Source organism: Hyalella azteca, unplaced genomic scaffold (assembly GCF_000764305.2).
Source record: "Hyalella azteca isolate HAZT.00-mixed unplaced genomic scaffold, Hazt_2.0.2 contig5580, whole genome shotgun sequence".
Lineage (NCBI taxonomy): Eukaryota > Metazoa > Arthropoda > Malacostraca > Amphipoda > Hyalellidae > Hyalella > Hyalella azteca.
This window is the reverse complement of record NW_025935765.1, coordinates 237917-254959: the sequence shown is the minus strand read 5'-3', so window position 1 is coordinate 254959 and position 17043 is coordinate 237917. Positions and strand designations below refer to the sequence as shown.

General features: G+C 37.6%; 1 protein-coding gene across 3 annotated transcripts in view; it reads left to right on the top strand.

Moving 5' to 3' along the window:
- The window catches only part of LOC108665701 (formin-binding protein 1-like), a 72189-nt gene that overhangs the window by 48081 nt on the left and 7065 nt on the right, over positions 1–17043 (top strand). For all 3 annotated transcript variants that reach the window (XM_047880556.1, XM_047880557.1, XM_018152495.2), the window contains exons 3-9: positions 6947–6994; positions 9227–9374; positions 10290–10394; positions 10717–10869; positions 11281–11466; positions 12308–12468; positions 12898–12997. In XM_047880556.1, the coding sequence (XP_047736512.1) occupies positions 6947–6994; positions 9227–9374; positions 10290–10394; positions 10717–10869; positions 11281–11466; positions 12308–12468; positions 12898–12997 (901 nt within the window). The remainder of the gene's footprint in view (positions 1–6946; positions 6995–9226; positions 9375–10289; positions 10395–10716; positions 10870–11280; positions 11467–12307; positions 12469–12897; positions 12998–17043) is intronic.

Here is a 17043-nt window from a genome sequence, read left to right as displayed (position 1 = left end):
AGAGCTTGCCATCTTTGGGCGTCCATTTCCCTCTCGCGTTTTAGATTGGGAGTTCTCCATACACTTACTAGTCGGGGTTTTTCATGCTTATTTACATGCATATATTTTATGCAAGTTTGATTGAAGACCAGAGCATGCTTTTTATTAACTATCTTCTTATTTGTTTTTTTTAATGAGTCGAACTAAATTACACCAATGTATAAGTTACGTATAATAAAAGTTGCGTATAATAAAATCTAGGTCATCATTTACTACTTCCCAGTTGCAGCAAACAAGGTAAGATTTAAAAGCAAATCATTCGTCAAAGATTTCAAATGGAAATTCTGAAATAAATTCTTTCTTTTTTTTGCAATTTGTGGCTGAAATTCTATTGCGTGATTTGCTTGATTTAATTTTATGTCCGTTCATTTTGCGCAATATCAAAGCCAAATTATGAAGATAATACCAATGAAGCGAAATTAAATTTATGTTTCATTTTTTATCGCAGAATTGAGAAATCAGTCGTTGTTGAGATTGAATATTTCAGCTTGCTAAATATTTCAACAATATTTTAGTTTGCTAAATATTTAAACATTATTTCAGCCTGCTAAATATTCAAACATTGATCTCGTCAGTAATACATTTTATTCTCAGTGTCAGTTTTTTCACGGGTGAGTGCGGTGCATTTAAGGCTGCGCTTTGCGTGAGAGGAAATGTCGGTGCGAGTGGCGTGTCTGTGGTTACGCTCGCTGCGTCCATCCAAGGCCACCCAACCAAATCTTATCTCTACAATTTCAAGAATTATTCCTCTGGCCCATAGCTGTAAAACTTAGTATAGTGAAAGGAAAATTTTTCATTAACATATACATCTGCGTTTGTTTTAATGGACCATTTAGCCTCTAACTTGACTCGTCTGTGCCGGGCGTGGTCATGATTCAACACGCGATGAATTCATTTATATAATGTCAATTGTTGATTTGTGTTAAATTTCTGCTCATGTACTGAATATCCAGTACCAGTGGAGTTGCAAAAAATTTGAAAAATTTAGATTGGAGAGAAATTTTGAAACTAATTTTCGCCTAAGTTTGTGAAACAGTAAATTCCTTTTTTTTTTCTCTTCAGTGACATCTGCATGTCCATTTTTTTGACAAACTTCCGCGTACATTTTTGAATTCGAAGAAAAAAAAAATTTTTTTTAACTAAAAGTGAATTTTCGTAAACAAACGAATTTGACGACGAAGAACCTAAAAAAGCGACGTGTATGTCCTTGTATAAGCTAGCCACAGGACTTGTGCATCTGTACAATTTTACATAGAAGGTCACAAAGATCAGACTGAGCACGCCAGTGTCCAGTTCTTGTGCCCTTATCCGTGCGTGGATAAAGATCGGTGTGGGTGGCACTAACAGTCTTATCTCTTGGTACATCCACTGCCGTATCCATTGTATACTCAGAGGTATTATGCACCGAATTGAGTCAAGGTTACGTATGGATTGATACTTGCCAATTTGTGTTGGGAGCTGGGAGACAGCTCGGTACATGAAATGTTATTTGAAGAACAAATTGTTATTTTAATGAAGCTGAAGACGTTGAGTCCAGTTTCCCATTCCGCACTTCCTGTCTCTATAAATTTCCTGGGCTTACATTTCGTCTACATTGTTCGTTGTATCACTGCCATATTTCTCTATTTCCGAAAAATTATATTGTAGGAATTCCGGTCTATAAATGACCGTTAAGTGGTATAATGGCATTTTTACGATTATTCTATCAACTAGTATTTGGAGTTGATGTTACTAAACCTTTTTTTCATACGATGCATACTCAACTTCTTATTCAGTTAAGATAAATGTTTCTATGGTCTGTCACGAAGCGTGAAATGGTGTTTTAAATAAGGGGGAAAATGTATTATTTATGAGCCGTGTCTGAAGTTTTGTTTTTAAAATTTTCGCTGACATATCGTTCTGATCTGCTTACAAACTACGATTACTTTCACGATTATTTGTTTGAGATCTGTTTCGTGTCGCTGAGGCGTGGTTGTATAATCTTGAAAATATCGAAAGTTCTCAGCGGGCCGTTTGCTTTATGGTGCTGTTTTTTGCACGTCTCGTCTAGTGAAGGTTGTGCGTGTGCGGAGTAGCGTGGCTACGCGCGTGGGTGAGTCCTCATGCTTGCTGAAGAAACCTGCTTCTGCAGCGGTTGCTTATACAGTCATTTAACCCTCTACCGCCTGACATGAGTAACCGGAGCAATATTGTCACTCGCCTCCTTCCTAAAAGGGAGACGTTCTAGTGAGCGCAAAATGACTTGCACTGATGGTTGCCGCCACGTACGACAACTTTAAAATGTTCTCTGTTGCGTGCAAACGTCCTCATCCAATAGTTTACGTATAATTTAAGTTGAAAGTTATGTTCCCAGAGAGTGCCATACGGCGGTAGAGGGTTAACTGGATTGTCTTGGTGGTGTTGGTTAATTTGAGGTAAATTTGCGATAATCGTGATTTTATTTTTATAATAGTGATCGAGTGGGCAAATGCGGTAAAAAAATCGGATGTATATTATTATCATAAATATTTGAACATGTGGTAAAATTTAGTGTTTTCAGCGTGTAGGTTTAACGACGCAAATATTGCAGTAAGTTATTACGCGATACCGAACTGTCATCAAAATTTTGATGAATTCGCTAATATGACGTGTTTTAGAGAATTTTTTTGTTTCCCGTTTGCCTCAATTCAACCGTGTCCGAAATTCTTCTACTGCATTTAGTCCTGCTTACAAATTCTAGTTTTTGAAAATATTTAATTCTGTCACTTATTGTAATAGTCACTTATTGTATGTTTCAATACTTGGGCGTGCTTTCCATCTTAATTTTTTCTGCATTTTAATATGTTATTCGTTGCCAAGCCATAACTATTGTTGAATCGACTTCAAAAATTGCTACAATCAGAATATGATCTAAGCAACAAAGGACTCTCATAACGTATATAAATTAATCAAATAAACAATGCTTGTATAATTCTACTTCGTTATATTCAGGCTAGAATTTAGCCCGCTTTAAGGTGGAGCCCCCCATCCTCACACCACCACCAGAGCGCTCTGTCAATGCTTGCAGGCTGCCGTGTTGCTGCGTGGGTGGAAGCGTATAATCGATCGATGTCTCGAGCCTGCTTGCCCTTGTGACGTATGATCCCGTGCATTTAAGGGGCTTATTTTTAGCGCATTTTCTCATTTATGGAAAAAATGCTCTATTGTGTTCGCCATGTCTGTCAGTCTTTCTTTCCGTCCGTGAGTTCACGTTTTCGTCGATGAGAAAATGCGCTCTCTGTCACTCACTGCAGTGAGTACTGAGTTCTATATATTTTTTATATTCATGGGGCTATAGTTCCTTAGGAATGAATTGCGGCTTGCTTTTCTTTAGACTGCTATTCATCATATGCTCGTTGAATTAACACGATGCATCTTATTCATACCTGATGGATGATGAGATAAAATAAGTTACGACTCTGTTTATACGTAGCATTTCTCGATTTATTGATGCAGGATTTGCGTGATACTAGACGCACTGATTTATTAAAGTACAAAAAACATTGAGGCTAATTCGTTTGACGTATACCAAATTATTTTGTTATCTATGTCATTTGCTGAACTCGTATAATCCCTCCAAGTTGGCGTCTGTCATTACGCTGTGTGGAGACCCAGTAATCTTGTCCGAGGTTCTACCTAATTTATCCATGTAAGAGAGTCCCTTCACACTTATTTCCTCGTCTATCTCATGCTGAGGGGCACTTCTACTCTGTCATGCTGATCCTGACCGATCTACCACTCAACATTTAAATGATAATCCTGTGGAGAAAATGAAGTCCTTAGCTGATGTCCTGAACTTGTAGAAGCTTCGTTCCTAGTTCATCCATAGGTGTCCATCTGACACATGCAACTGTGAATATTATTGTGGATATTTTAGTGGACTTGTTAGTACTGAAGTAAAATCATACGCCTGAATATTATGAAAATTCTAGTAATAATTAGCCAGTATTTGCTCTTGAGCTGCTGTAAATATATAACAAACATTTTAGTTATTCAAATGGTATATACCGATATCTCTAAATATAATATATTTTTTGCTGAAATATAAACAATGCAAAAATCATAGCTTTCAAGCATGTATTCTCTCTTCCCTATTCTCGTGCTGAAACATTTCTTTCGTGCTGTTTTACTTGTGGTTTTGCTTACGTTGCCATGCATGTGCTTGCCTCGTTCGCAAAGCGTCGCCCTGAACATGCGTCAACCTTTATAAATTATAACCGCGACAGTCTGTAGCACCTTAGGGTGTGTTATTTACGAGTGTAAACCAGATACTTTTCTCGTGAAAGCCGCTACTGTAAATAGATACTTCAACTGTCGGGGTAAGAGACTGTCTAGCCGGCTGACTCGTTGGATAAACTGAGATAAAAGAATTTGTCTGAGAATAATTCTTCGTCTTACTTTTTACTCTTAGTTATTGGTCTGATAAGCATATCGTATCTGCAAATTAGATCGTATGTATGAAGTAGATATCCCAATGATCGACCTCAATTATTATTAGTTGCTAGATATCCATTTCGTCTAATTAACCCATTGATATGGGGATCGAATTTGCAGTATCGAGCGCGCTGATATATTTCAGGCTGGTAGCCTTTCCTAACTCTAGCTATGCCGTGAATCTACATTACTTTACTTTTCAATTCAAAAGTGAACAATGCGCACGATGAAAGGGAAATATGTTACTCCAACAACGGCTGATCTATTCAATACTGTCCAGGTCCAGAATATTCATCTTAAGATGAACGAATGGCACTAGGAAGAATAGGATTAAAGACCTGCAGCCACTGATAGGCAGGCAACCTGTGTTTGGAGCATCCATTCACAAGAAGAGGGCAAACTGAGTTAGTATCAGGTCTTATTCATTGGGACTCGTGTAGTTCTGAATGGAAGCTCATACATTAAGCTTAACACTGCTCGTTTACTCTCTTCATTCGAGTCCAGTTCTTGTTGCAGTTGCACTTCTATTGTGTTATTTGGTATAGATACAATATATAATTTTCAGTCATTTGCATTGTTCATATATGTTGCATTGATAAAAGATTGCATTTAGTCAGAAGATAACTGCGAGGTCCAGATGAAATTGCTTGCACATGTGAGGAATTGTATCAGCAAACTAAGTGATACTCTCATTTTTTCGATTTTTTTCCAAAAATTTCCTAGCTCGTGACACTCCTACTGTTCCTTTCAATATTATGTGTTACGTGTATCAAACATATGGCTCATGTACTGTATTTAAGTTAAACTTATTTTATATCACCTATAAGTGAGGCATGGATAATTTTTTTTTACTTTTTTCATTTTTTTATCCATCAGTTTTATGGTATCACTTAAGCTGCGCGGAAGACCCGACGCTCTCATGCTTTTCTGCTTGCTATCTACACGAAGTTGCCAATTTTAGCGTAAAAGGATTATGTGGGCGCTGGTGGTTGTCGTGTAGAGGGTGCTATGAATAGCTTCATTTAGAGGCGAGGGAACAGAGTACTATATTTAGTACTGCCATGCTTAAAAGGGAACTCCCTTACCGTACGTACGTAGTACTCGTTCAATGCAACGTGCGTACGCGACGTAGACCTCGTTTTTGTACTCTCGGCTCATGCTCGGTTCCGTTGCTTGGTGATACCTTGAGCTCACAAGCACGTGCGAAAACGCTTTATTGCGTCATGTCGGACAAGACGACAAGCAAAGATTTAGGTTTTACACTTTAATTGTTTGCATTTATAGAGCCTTCTTGTTGGATGCACTATTTTTAATGTTAATAAAACAGAGTTCGTTTTCTCTCTAAGTAGCCAAGATCTAAAGGTTAATTGATCCGTTGACGAGGAAGTCTTTAAGTTGCTGGCTTTATTCATGGACAGGTTCTGACCTCATTTTACGCGATACAACGAGACGTCTGGTCTGCCGCTTTAAATTAAAAACTCAGTCACGTTTGCTAGGTAAAATTACAATCCATAATTCTATTTATCACAATAACTTTGCTACGGGGCATAACTCTTGATGCAACTTGCATTGATGCAGAACACGTATGACGGTGAATTAGGATGTAGAGACATCCCAGCGTTTATTAGCGATTATGGTTCAAGTCTGCAAAATCATAACTGAAATTTGTTTTTTCTCCATTATGCATGTATCATCATGCTGATTTTTCAACTTTATCCGCTAATTTTCATAGTATTTTAAACTACCCAAAAAACTTTACGGTGTAAAATCGTTTTATGCCTTTCTCGAATTAATTGCTGTAGATAGAAAAAATTCCTATCGATCAAACCGTCGTGTTGAAGTAATGCTTGCTTCAATATTTGAATCACATCCGAAACCTTATATCTTTGTTTTTCATTTTATTCTCATGACATGTAAATATTTATAATTTATAATAATTGAGGAAATCTGAATTACAATTGACACGTTGACGTCAGGATTTTGCCTCCGCGTGGTGAAGAGATCGAGTGACAGGCAAGGGCATCGTGAGCCCTGAGCGTGAGAGGAAACGCGCTCTCATCGACATAAGATAGGGCCAAGGCCACCGCCGCTTCTTCCTTGTTTCCGTCTGAGGCCTGATCTCATGACTGTTATACGTACAGTCTCCTTTTAAAGTTCAGTGATGTCACGACACTATATAGGCACTAGTATACAGGCAATTACGAAGTATAATTCTCGCCTGGCCGCTCGGTATAGCATCCCGCATACTATGTAACCGTTTGCTCGCCCTGCTGCTCGGTATAGCTACGCTCTAGTAAGTTGACTAGATATCAAGATGTAGTGATAAGTAGTTACAACGTTCAGAAAATTCTACTGTTAGGAAAACTATCAATCTTTAGGCAATATATGTTAGAGCCCAATATAATATAGAATAGTTAATGAAACTTATTGTAATTATTATTTTTTTTAATTTCAGGAAGCTGGTGAAGACGTTTCTGCCAAAAAAGAAAGAAGACTCGGAGAAGTAAGTCAATTTTTTATCACCTATATTTATGATACAGACCTTGGTGTTTCCTCCTACTCTCTTATCACTGTTCTAGGTTATTTGCTTATCAACAGTTTTCGAACTTTTTTGTTTTGTGTTATCCTATGAATAAGTTATTTGTAGAGACATGTATCTAATTGACTTGACTGTGTGTCTTATCACACATGTTGCTACAAGCTGGATCATTTACAGCTCTTACGCTGGATTCCTGATGCGAATATTCTGTCCTTAATAACAACAAATACCACCTAAAGGGAATTTGAAGAATAATTAACCGTGAACGTAAGGTTCCTGAAACCGTTACTGCCGAATGTCTGAACCTTCGGATGATTTCGTATCATGTATACTGCGCAGGTAAGCAATGATGACGTAAGTATTTAGTTTCAACTTAAATATTGGACGCTGCAAGTGTTGCTCAAAAGTATATAATTCGATTGTATAATTTTCTTTGTTGAGGATTGGAAACGGTGCCTTCTGTGCAGTTCGAAGTTCGCCCATCATTCCGTTTAATATATTTCAGTTGTGTATAATACCATTCTACAATGCATGCCATTTTTTATGAGTGAATAATTTTTTATACTTCTTTTACTTCAATTTTATGTTTAGCAAAAAGGACAGACGTCATACTCGATCTCGTTACAGATTGAAACATGAAGAATTTACGAATTTTTAAGGTTTTCCTCGATCATTTTTGCGAAATCATTCCATTATCGTATGAATTTAGAGAGCTTGAATTGAAAAGAAAAAATCTAGTTTTTAAGGCATCACTTACATTTTTTTAGTATAGTGCCACGATGTTCAAGTTTAAAAATGTGAGGAAAAATTGAACGTCGTCATTCTAACGATTATTGAAAAATTGGTTTTATTTGAGACATTCTCATCATTCCGTTTAGGATTGTAAACATATTTCATTCGTTGTGGGTATTCATATCTTATCGGAGAATTAAGGTGTAGTACATTTGTACAAGATTGAATTCCTTTATTAATTTGTAGCTCAAGTTACCTGGCCCCATGACCTGGTATCGCATGGGAAGTGACTGGTGATTGAGCCAACGTCTTCTACTTTCTACAGGATTTCCTTACTTGTCTCACATCACAAAATGCTTTTCCGCCGTTTTTATTTCCCGTCTTCATAATTTTATATGTGCGTTGAATTTGTTTCTGTCGTTCTCGATAACGCCTGATCACTGTCACGATGACGATAATATTCGAAACATCTTGGACAGATGGTTGGCAGCTGCCCTGAATTATTATTTCGAAGGTTCTACTCCTCGCTGCTCAGGAAAAACTTGGCTCAACGACGGGTTTGAGATTTTATTCAATCAAATTTTTTATTATGAAATTCTTAGCCATTGTCATAATTTAGCCTTCTGCCTCTGTGTTCGTGACTCGTAAATGTTGAATGAAGGTTACTTGAAGATATTGCGTTCCCTTCCTAACTGTACGCTGTGAACGCATCCAAAGTTAAACCTTCCAACTGTGTCATAATTTTAACATTTTAACATTCGGGTTTTTAAGTAGCTTTGGAATGTACCATAGTAATATCAAAGTAGATATGATATAAACTGACGGTGTTTTTATAGGTGCATTAAATTCATCACTCGATAAAATTAGCCTTTATCTTAGAGCTTCCATGTCTCGTGAACCTGATTCCAGGCATGTAGCAGCGTTTCGTATTCTCACATCCATTTTTCCACGTCTACATAAATTATTCCCTTGTCTGTATCACTATTATATTCATGACCTGACTTGGTAGCTTGGTTTTGTATGCTGATCGGTTTGCAACATTTTATTTTGATCCCTCCAATCATTCGGGTCTGATTGTTTTTATCGTTCTCATGTGTCAGGTTTACGGTGCTGGTGACGTTTCGCGACAGCATTAAGTAGACGATTCGTTATTTCCTTTTCAATAATTGCACATGTAATTATGTACGTCAGGTTTACGGTGCTGGTGACGTTTCGCGACAGCATTAAGTAGACGATTCGTTATTTCCTTTTCAATAATTGCACATGTAATTATGTACGTCAGGTTTACGGTGCTTGTGACGTTTCGCGACAGCATTAATTAGACGATTCGTTATTTCCTTTTCAATAATTGCACATGTAATTATGTACGTCAGGTTTATGGTGCTTGTGACGTTTCGCGACAGCATTAAGTAGACTGTTCGTTACTTACTTTTCAATAATCGCACATGTAATTATGTACGTCAGGTTTACGGTGCTGGTGGCGTTTCGCGACAGCATTAAGGAGACTGGCGACATGGCGGGTCAGCACGAGCTCATTGCCGAGGACCTTAACCAGCACATCGTCTCCAGAGTGCACGACCTCATCAAGGAGCTCAAGGAGGAGCGCAAAAAGGTCCAGAATTTATCTTGGCTTTATCTTGGGTATTGTCGCTTGCTTTCCGTAGCTCTGGATGTTTGCCGGAAATTCGGGTTTTGGATAAATTGGGAGTAACTTGTGGTTAAATTTTTTTAACTATTGCTCCGGTCGTTCGTGATTAATATCACTAATGTTGTTCACAGTGGCTTTTAATCTGGAATCAATGAGTAATGTCTAATTTCGTCTCAAATTATTCCGTGGATCTTTTCAACGTTCCGTGTTCCGTACATGAGGTTTTTTTGGTGACGATTGAGGTTTAAATTACCTACTGGTCAAAAGCCAGAGTAATGACCACGTTAGTTTGCTGGTTTGTACAATGTTTGGGGGTGAAAGTAATGGAATTAATGCCAAAAAAATCTCAAAAATAACTGTGAGACATTTGATGGGAACACAGGAAAGAATTGCAGGCCTTTTGTACTCGAGTTATGATGCCATGAACTCGCCAGAGTGCGCGTTATCAAATGAGGCTGAAGAGCGAGGTTTCTTATCATGTGCTCGCTGTTATCTGCCTCCAATGCGAGGCAGGCGATAACTCGCATTGGATAACGCGTCGGTCTTTTCTCTTAGCCTGTGATTCTGACAATTATTTCATTCGTTTGCTTGGGTTTCCTTCGGTTATATTTGCATTATTTGGAAATAATTTAAAATTTAAATAATTGGTTTTACATGCATTCTTTTCCTTAAACCTACCTGTTTTTCTTTCGCTGTGATTGCAAAATTTAGTACCTAGTGAGTTTATTTGCAAATATTAAGAATTTAAATCGATTAGGCTGCGAAACGAATGGAGTAACGATATTTTCAAAAGCATTGATCACTATAATATGTTAAAATATTGTTACGCTGGGTTTAATTGCTGAAACCAGTTTTTTAATCTCATTTTAATTTTTCCAGAACTTGGCAGAAGGAGCACGACTGCAGCAGCAGTTGTCAACCTCACATCAGCAGCTTGAAAAGGCCAAGAAAAATTATGAAAAAGCATTTAGAGAGGCAGAAAAAGTATGATTACTTCACCCACACTATAGTAGCATAGTAACAGGAAAATGATTATCATTGTGTTCAAATAAACAGTATTTTTATTCAAGTGATGGACAGAGTGTAACTCATTTATTTTCAAAATCCGCTCTAGTTCAGAAAAGATTTTATTTATCGCACACGATTCTCCCACGCTATACTTCTAATTAACTTCTGTCTCTTGTGGTTATGATAATTTAAAACATTGTTATAAGTTTGATTTTGCGTCACTATTAAGACATGAGTCTCTCCACGTAATAAGTTTGTTCTATTTCACGTATTTTTATTAAATTCTTAAAATTTTCAGGCGCAAGATAACTATCAACGGGCAGATGCTGATCTCAATCTTTCTCGTGCCGAGGTGGAAAAGACCAAGATGAGCCTCAGCATCAAGAGCCAGAACAGCGAAGACCACAAAAATGAATACGCTAACCAACTGCAAAAAACTAATGCCCTTCAGGTTAGCCCTGATTTATCGTATGCTGTTTACAGGACTTTGGAATTAATGCTTTAATAATGTCGCGCCGGTCTCTCTTATTTTTATGTATGTTGGCCAATGATATGAATTGAATCGCAACATTCATTGTATAAGTATTTCACGTCTCTTGATGTCGCGACGATAATTTATTTATATCTTCAAGCAGAGATCATTCGTTGTGTTTATTGATGAATAAATCTGGATTAGCTTACAAGTTTCTGCATCACTTGCCTTTGTTTGTTGCATTTTCTCGTTTCTCCTAAACCCATTCCTTGTTTCATGCTCTAGTTTCATACCTCGCGCTCGCTCCATGTTGTTTTAGCTAATAATAATAATATCAGTAATATTATACTAGGTATAAATATCGCTTAATATCTCATATTATCTTTTCAGAACGAGCACTATAACTCGCTGCTTCCTGGCGTTATGCAGAATTTTCAAGAGCTGGACATGAAGAGAATAAAAGACTTCAAGAACTTATTGATACAGAGCACACAAATTGAGCGCCGCGTTTACCCAATACTTGAAAAATGTCTGGACGGGATCGTCAAAGCTGCCGAGAGCATCGACGAAGGCGCCGTAAGTTACAATTCTTTTTAGCGCATTTTCTCATTTGTGGAAAAAAGGCGCTATTGTGCTCGCCATGTCTGTCCGTCCGTCCGTCTGTCCTTGACTTCACGTTTTCGGCGACGAGAAAATGCGCTCTCTGTCACTCAATGCAGAGTACTGAGTTATATTTTTTAACTTTAGGAAATGAGGTGAAATCACATAGAACACTAGTAGTACCTTTGTAGAAATTACTTCGTGTTCATTAGTTTTCGCTCGCATTTTACCTTAAAACCAGGCTGATCGAGAGATCGGTTCAGTTTGTACATTGAGTAGAAAATATACGACATTTCAAGCCTTATTACCTATTCGTAGATCCTCTACACTCTCGCCTGCCCAGCAGCTTAGTTTGTTTTTCTTGGTGCCACAAATTGCATCGGAGAAAATCTGTGATGCCATTAGCCTCTCGAATAGGATCCTGATGAGCCATCAATAGGAAGAGCAGTTGATGTTTTCCAATTTTTCCACAACAAAACGCAACTGTAAACACGAACAACTATCTATCTTTTTAATAATTTGTTTTAGATAACATTCGCCTATTCTTCGGTGCGCAGACATGATCAATAAATGGTAATGCTATTCGATGGGTTGGGCGAATATTTGTGTACCATCTCCGTTTTTTAATATTAGTCTTCAAATTTAAATAAAATCTTACTGTAATGCTGAAGGGTTTTTCCTGCTAATCCTTCCGACTTTCGAGATACTATTTGCTTTTTGGATCGATTCAGCTTGATACCGTCATTGTAGTCTTACACAGTCGTATAACTGAAAAAACGACGCAATTATCTTCTATTATAATATTCTTTTCGTGCAGGATTCCGAAGCTGTGATCGAGAAATACAAATCGGGTTTCGAACCACCCGGCGACGTGCCGTTCGATGACCTGAGCGCCAACCGCCAGAACGGCAGCGACGGCGACACCAACTCCCTGCCAGGGTACAACTCCTCCAGCAACGCCACTCCTGGCTCTCATGGGTGAAAATCACTGTAGAAACTTAGTTTTATATTCCAGTAAACATTGTCGATAGGTACTTATATCGGGTTGGGTGAATATCGCTAAAAAATTGCTTTTAGATTCCAGTAAACATTGTCGATACTTATAGCGGGTTGGGTGAATATCGCTAAAAAATGACAGTTTCTACACTAGAACCGGCCAGCTGGTCCTTGACAGATTCTACACTAGAACCGGCCAACTGAACCTTGACAATTTTACACTGAAGGGCTGAAGGGCCAAGCGTTAATTATTGGCTCTTTATCGAGCGGAAAACCAACCTTTGTTTTCCTCTGTTATGCAGCTGTTCCTTACTTTCATTTTCTGACGCTGCTGCTCACATCCTCTCTTCCTTTTGTTTACGTTTCCCTCTTATTGATGTCAAATTTTCCTAATTGTAATATTAATCACAGGTACCCAGCACACCGGTCTGATACCGTTAAAGGAACCATTTCTGCCGCCAAACTTCGCAAGCGAGCCAATCTATTCACCGGACTTTTCGGCTCTAATAAGGCAAGTTAGCTTCTTCTCTTCGCACCATTATTTTTTAGTATATATCCTGATAAACCCCTAATATTGGCCGACTGCGGGATTGGTTTCTAGGCCAAAGCCTGATTCTGACATAAATTCTACTACGGTTTAGTGAAAAACTTTATTTGAATTTTAAATCACGTGTTGGTATTTTCGGTCTGAATTAGGTATTTAGCTAAAATTTATCAAGATTGTCACTTCCTCAAACTTTATCGCTCACGTCCGTCTTCGGGTTATCGAACTTAGAAGTAAGTGTTCTTTCATAATCGGAAAATTTCTTAGTTGTCATCTTGCATCATCTTGGGGGAGTTTCGGCTAAAATTTCCTTATTTCACATTTCTACTGAAAAAGTTTTTTGTCTTTCCCACGGAGTTGGAAATTTCGCGAACTTCCACCTTGGACTATTGAGTGATTTGTTGCTTCATGTTACCGGAACTCGACCCCCTTTGTCTAGCAAAAATACGAGTTTCATTATTATTTTATTATCAAAATACGGCTCGAATTGATTATCACATTGCCGGCCAACAGTGTTAAAGCTTTCGATTAGGGAGAATTTTTTTTATTCTTGAACTTCAGAAACAAATTTTTCGCTGACGTTCTCTTCTCTATTTCGTCTAATTATTATTACTACTACATATCTATCACTAGTTTATTAATTCATCGTCTTCTTTACTGATCAGTTTCCTAGACTCGTGACCAAAATTATCGCATTCATTCTAAATCACTTCAATCACTACCGTTTTACTTCAAACGTAATCACTACCGTTTTATCACTACCGTTTTACTTCAAACGGTCAAGTATTAAGAGATAATTTTCATTTCTCCAGATGAGAAGACGTTTCAAATTGCCATTCGCAGTAACCATCAGGGTCCCGTCGATCAGAAGGCTTTGGGTTCGTTACTTCTGATTGTTTTGATTTGTTATTGATTCACATCGTAATTTTCGATGCAAAAATTATATCCGTGGTTGCGTACCGTTCAATGGCTCATGATCGACGCGTTTACGTGGTGGCCGCTGAAAGTTTCCTATCTTACCGGCCGCGCTGAGCCCTTCATTTGAGTTCGTTGTGGCTCTTCTTCTGTCGTTGCTTCTTTGGAAAAACTTTCTGGCATCTAATTATTCCAATGGTATCATTAATAAATATCCTTCGTTTAATAAAATCAATTGAATCCATGCCAGGTACGGACATACCTTTTTCGCTGTGTACCGAAATATATACTCTTTAGTGTTCAATTTTGCATAGTATATGAGGCTTGTGGCATTTTCTTAGAGGTTACTTTCAATGGTTACTCAATTTATTAGATTTGATTCATGCAATATATCCCTTTGTTGAGTTTATCCCGGTATTCTCACTGAAAAATAAAAAAAACGGAACATCTTTTCCACGGGATACCTGTTCAATTTCGACATTTAAGTACAACTTCTTTCCTCGAGATTGTGTAATTGTTTTCTGCGCATCAAAAACTTCTTTGTATTTTAGTATAGAAAAGAAACCAAGCTGCTGCTAAAGTCACGTTTGTACGCCCGAAGTTCTTCAATTTATAGAGCGACTTGATGGAGTTGGAATCTGCTCATCGTTTTTTTTTTCATCTATTTCTGTCGTATTTGAATTCCAATTTCAATCTGACCAACAGTGACGCACGCTCTTTGCGCTGTTGATGAAAGTCACCATCTGTATTTGAGGCTACTTGGTTTCGTATGGAATAACAGCGTTCTAAATTGCATTTAAATCCATTTGATTTATTTTAGAATCTGCGGTTGAGCCGTTTCCTAGCTTTTTTATATCATTAAATTACAGCTAGTTTGGTGATTTCTTCCACCATTCCTGAAACCTTTAGTTGCTTGCCTTATTTCTAAATAGACGCAGTAATGGCATTTGCAATAGGACAAAATTGTTCATCATTTATTTTTTCAAATAGTTTTTCTGATTTCTATCGACAGTTTTTTATTAGTTCATTGGAATGATTGTTTGACTTTGACACTTGCGATTATTAGTTTCAACGCTGTCTTTTTGTACCAGACTAGCAGCATCGAACTTTTCATGGAACAAAAGTAACTTTGCCAGCAAGTCTTTCATTTAAACTGTAGCGATCATCTTTGATGACAAATTTAATTAGCCTGATGACATTGTTAGTTGTATTTTATTCGTTATCGAGCTAGAAATTTAAAACCCTGCTTGGCCCATTTTCATTACCTAAATCTTGTCTTATCTCTGAGTTTGATATTATAGTGTGCCGTAAAAGATTTTAATGCGATGTTTCACTGTCCCTGTCGGTGATGTCGGCTGATGGCCACTCAATATGTGCTAAGCTACTCAGTCCCTTACCATAAGTCACTGTAAGTAAATCCTGTAAGCGCTCTTTATCGTTCATACACTAATTAGGCTCTCGTCAATAAGCCAATAATTGAAGATATCGGTTTATTTCAGTTCACCGATCAATAATTTTGACGTGATATTCATGTATCTACAATTACAAACAATCATAAATTTGTTGCCATCATTTACTTTTATCTTATTGACGAGAGCTTCGTTTTGTGCTGGCGCGTATACACAATCGCCGAGCTTTCAATTCACTATAACCGACACGTGGGATTTATTGACGCATGTGTGCAGTCTTCAGCCTTATTCAAGCATATCCACTTACGGACAACTAATAATTTTTATTATTATTCATGCATTGCTACATTTCTCTGTATTTTGTTCCACCTCTCTACCGTCATGATTCTGATTGCCCTGTCTTTATTTTGTCATAGTTTTGTTTACATTGTAAATGGGCAAAATTAATATTTGTATCAGTAGTACTTCGTTCTGGTAGCTGTGATTAAGTTGAAGGCTGCGCATGCCGTAAAACGAATGCACCACTTCCGTGTGACCGTGTGCATACCAGCCATTTTACTCACTGCCTTTTATTTGCAATAAGTTAAACAATTATGCTGCTTAACTGTGTACAGTCATCCCTCGTGGTACGGAGTCGATTTGTTGAAGAAATTTTTGTTCCTCGAAACCGAAAATCTTGCAAGGTCTTATGTTGGACCGAACGATTCCTCATGAAACCTTCTAAAACTTCTTCACTAGAGCGCTCCGTACCCCGGGGGACGACTGTATGTACTAGTATACGTATTGTGTGAGATTGTAATCCATTTGCTTTTGTTCGTTTTTGCATCATATCCTCACGCAGAATTTAATTTCTCTCTCCTCTTTTGTTAGGTATGAGCTTACCGTCTGCGTTGTACTCTGACTGCCTCTTATCACATTATATTCTTTGTCGCTCGCATTAACATCGCCACATTTCTATAACGGCCACGCAATCGCGCGCACTCTGAGGTTTTTTAGTTTTCGTGCCTCTTCTATTGCTTTTTATTTGTCATGAGGTTGCAACTAGTTATATTAATTTTATCTCTCTATTTTATCTATAAAATTACTTCTTCAGCTTCAGTATTCATTCTAATTTTAATGAGAATATTTCACACGAATAATGCTGTTAGTTGAATACGGGCTCAAATATCGAAAAAATATTCACGAGCTCAACAAGACTTCTAGGTGCTGACGCTCGCTCATGTTCACTTGAGCGATATTAGGTACACTTGAGGATAATATGGATACGAAATCTTTTTATCAATACGAAATCAATCTTTCTATATGTACTTAATCTGGTATTTTTCCATTTCGTGTGTCGTATCTACACTACAGTAGCCGACTTGCAACTCACTAGTGTCTCTTGAATTGCAGGGAGATGTAATTAGTGGATATAATCTTGAATGGTTTTAGAGACTGCTTTGCTTTATTAGTATTTTTTTTGCATCTCGCAGTGTGGGAAATTATCGTAGTCACTTAATTAAGGTCGTGTCTCGTGGCCGCGTATTTTATTGAATTAGAATTGATTCGCGTGTTGTCATCGTCATGTGAGAGCTTCAAGTATTTTTTTTTTTTGTTGGCCATGATGAAATTTATTTAACTTAACCTATTGAAGACTTCTTGTGTAACTTGTAGTTTCTTTAATATATTTACTACATTACGACTGTTTAT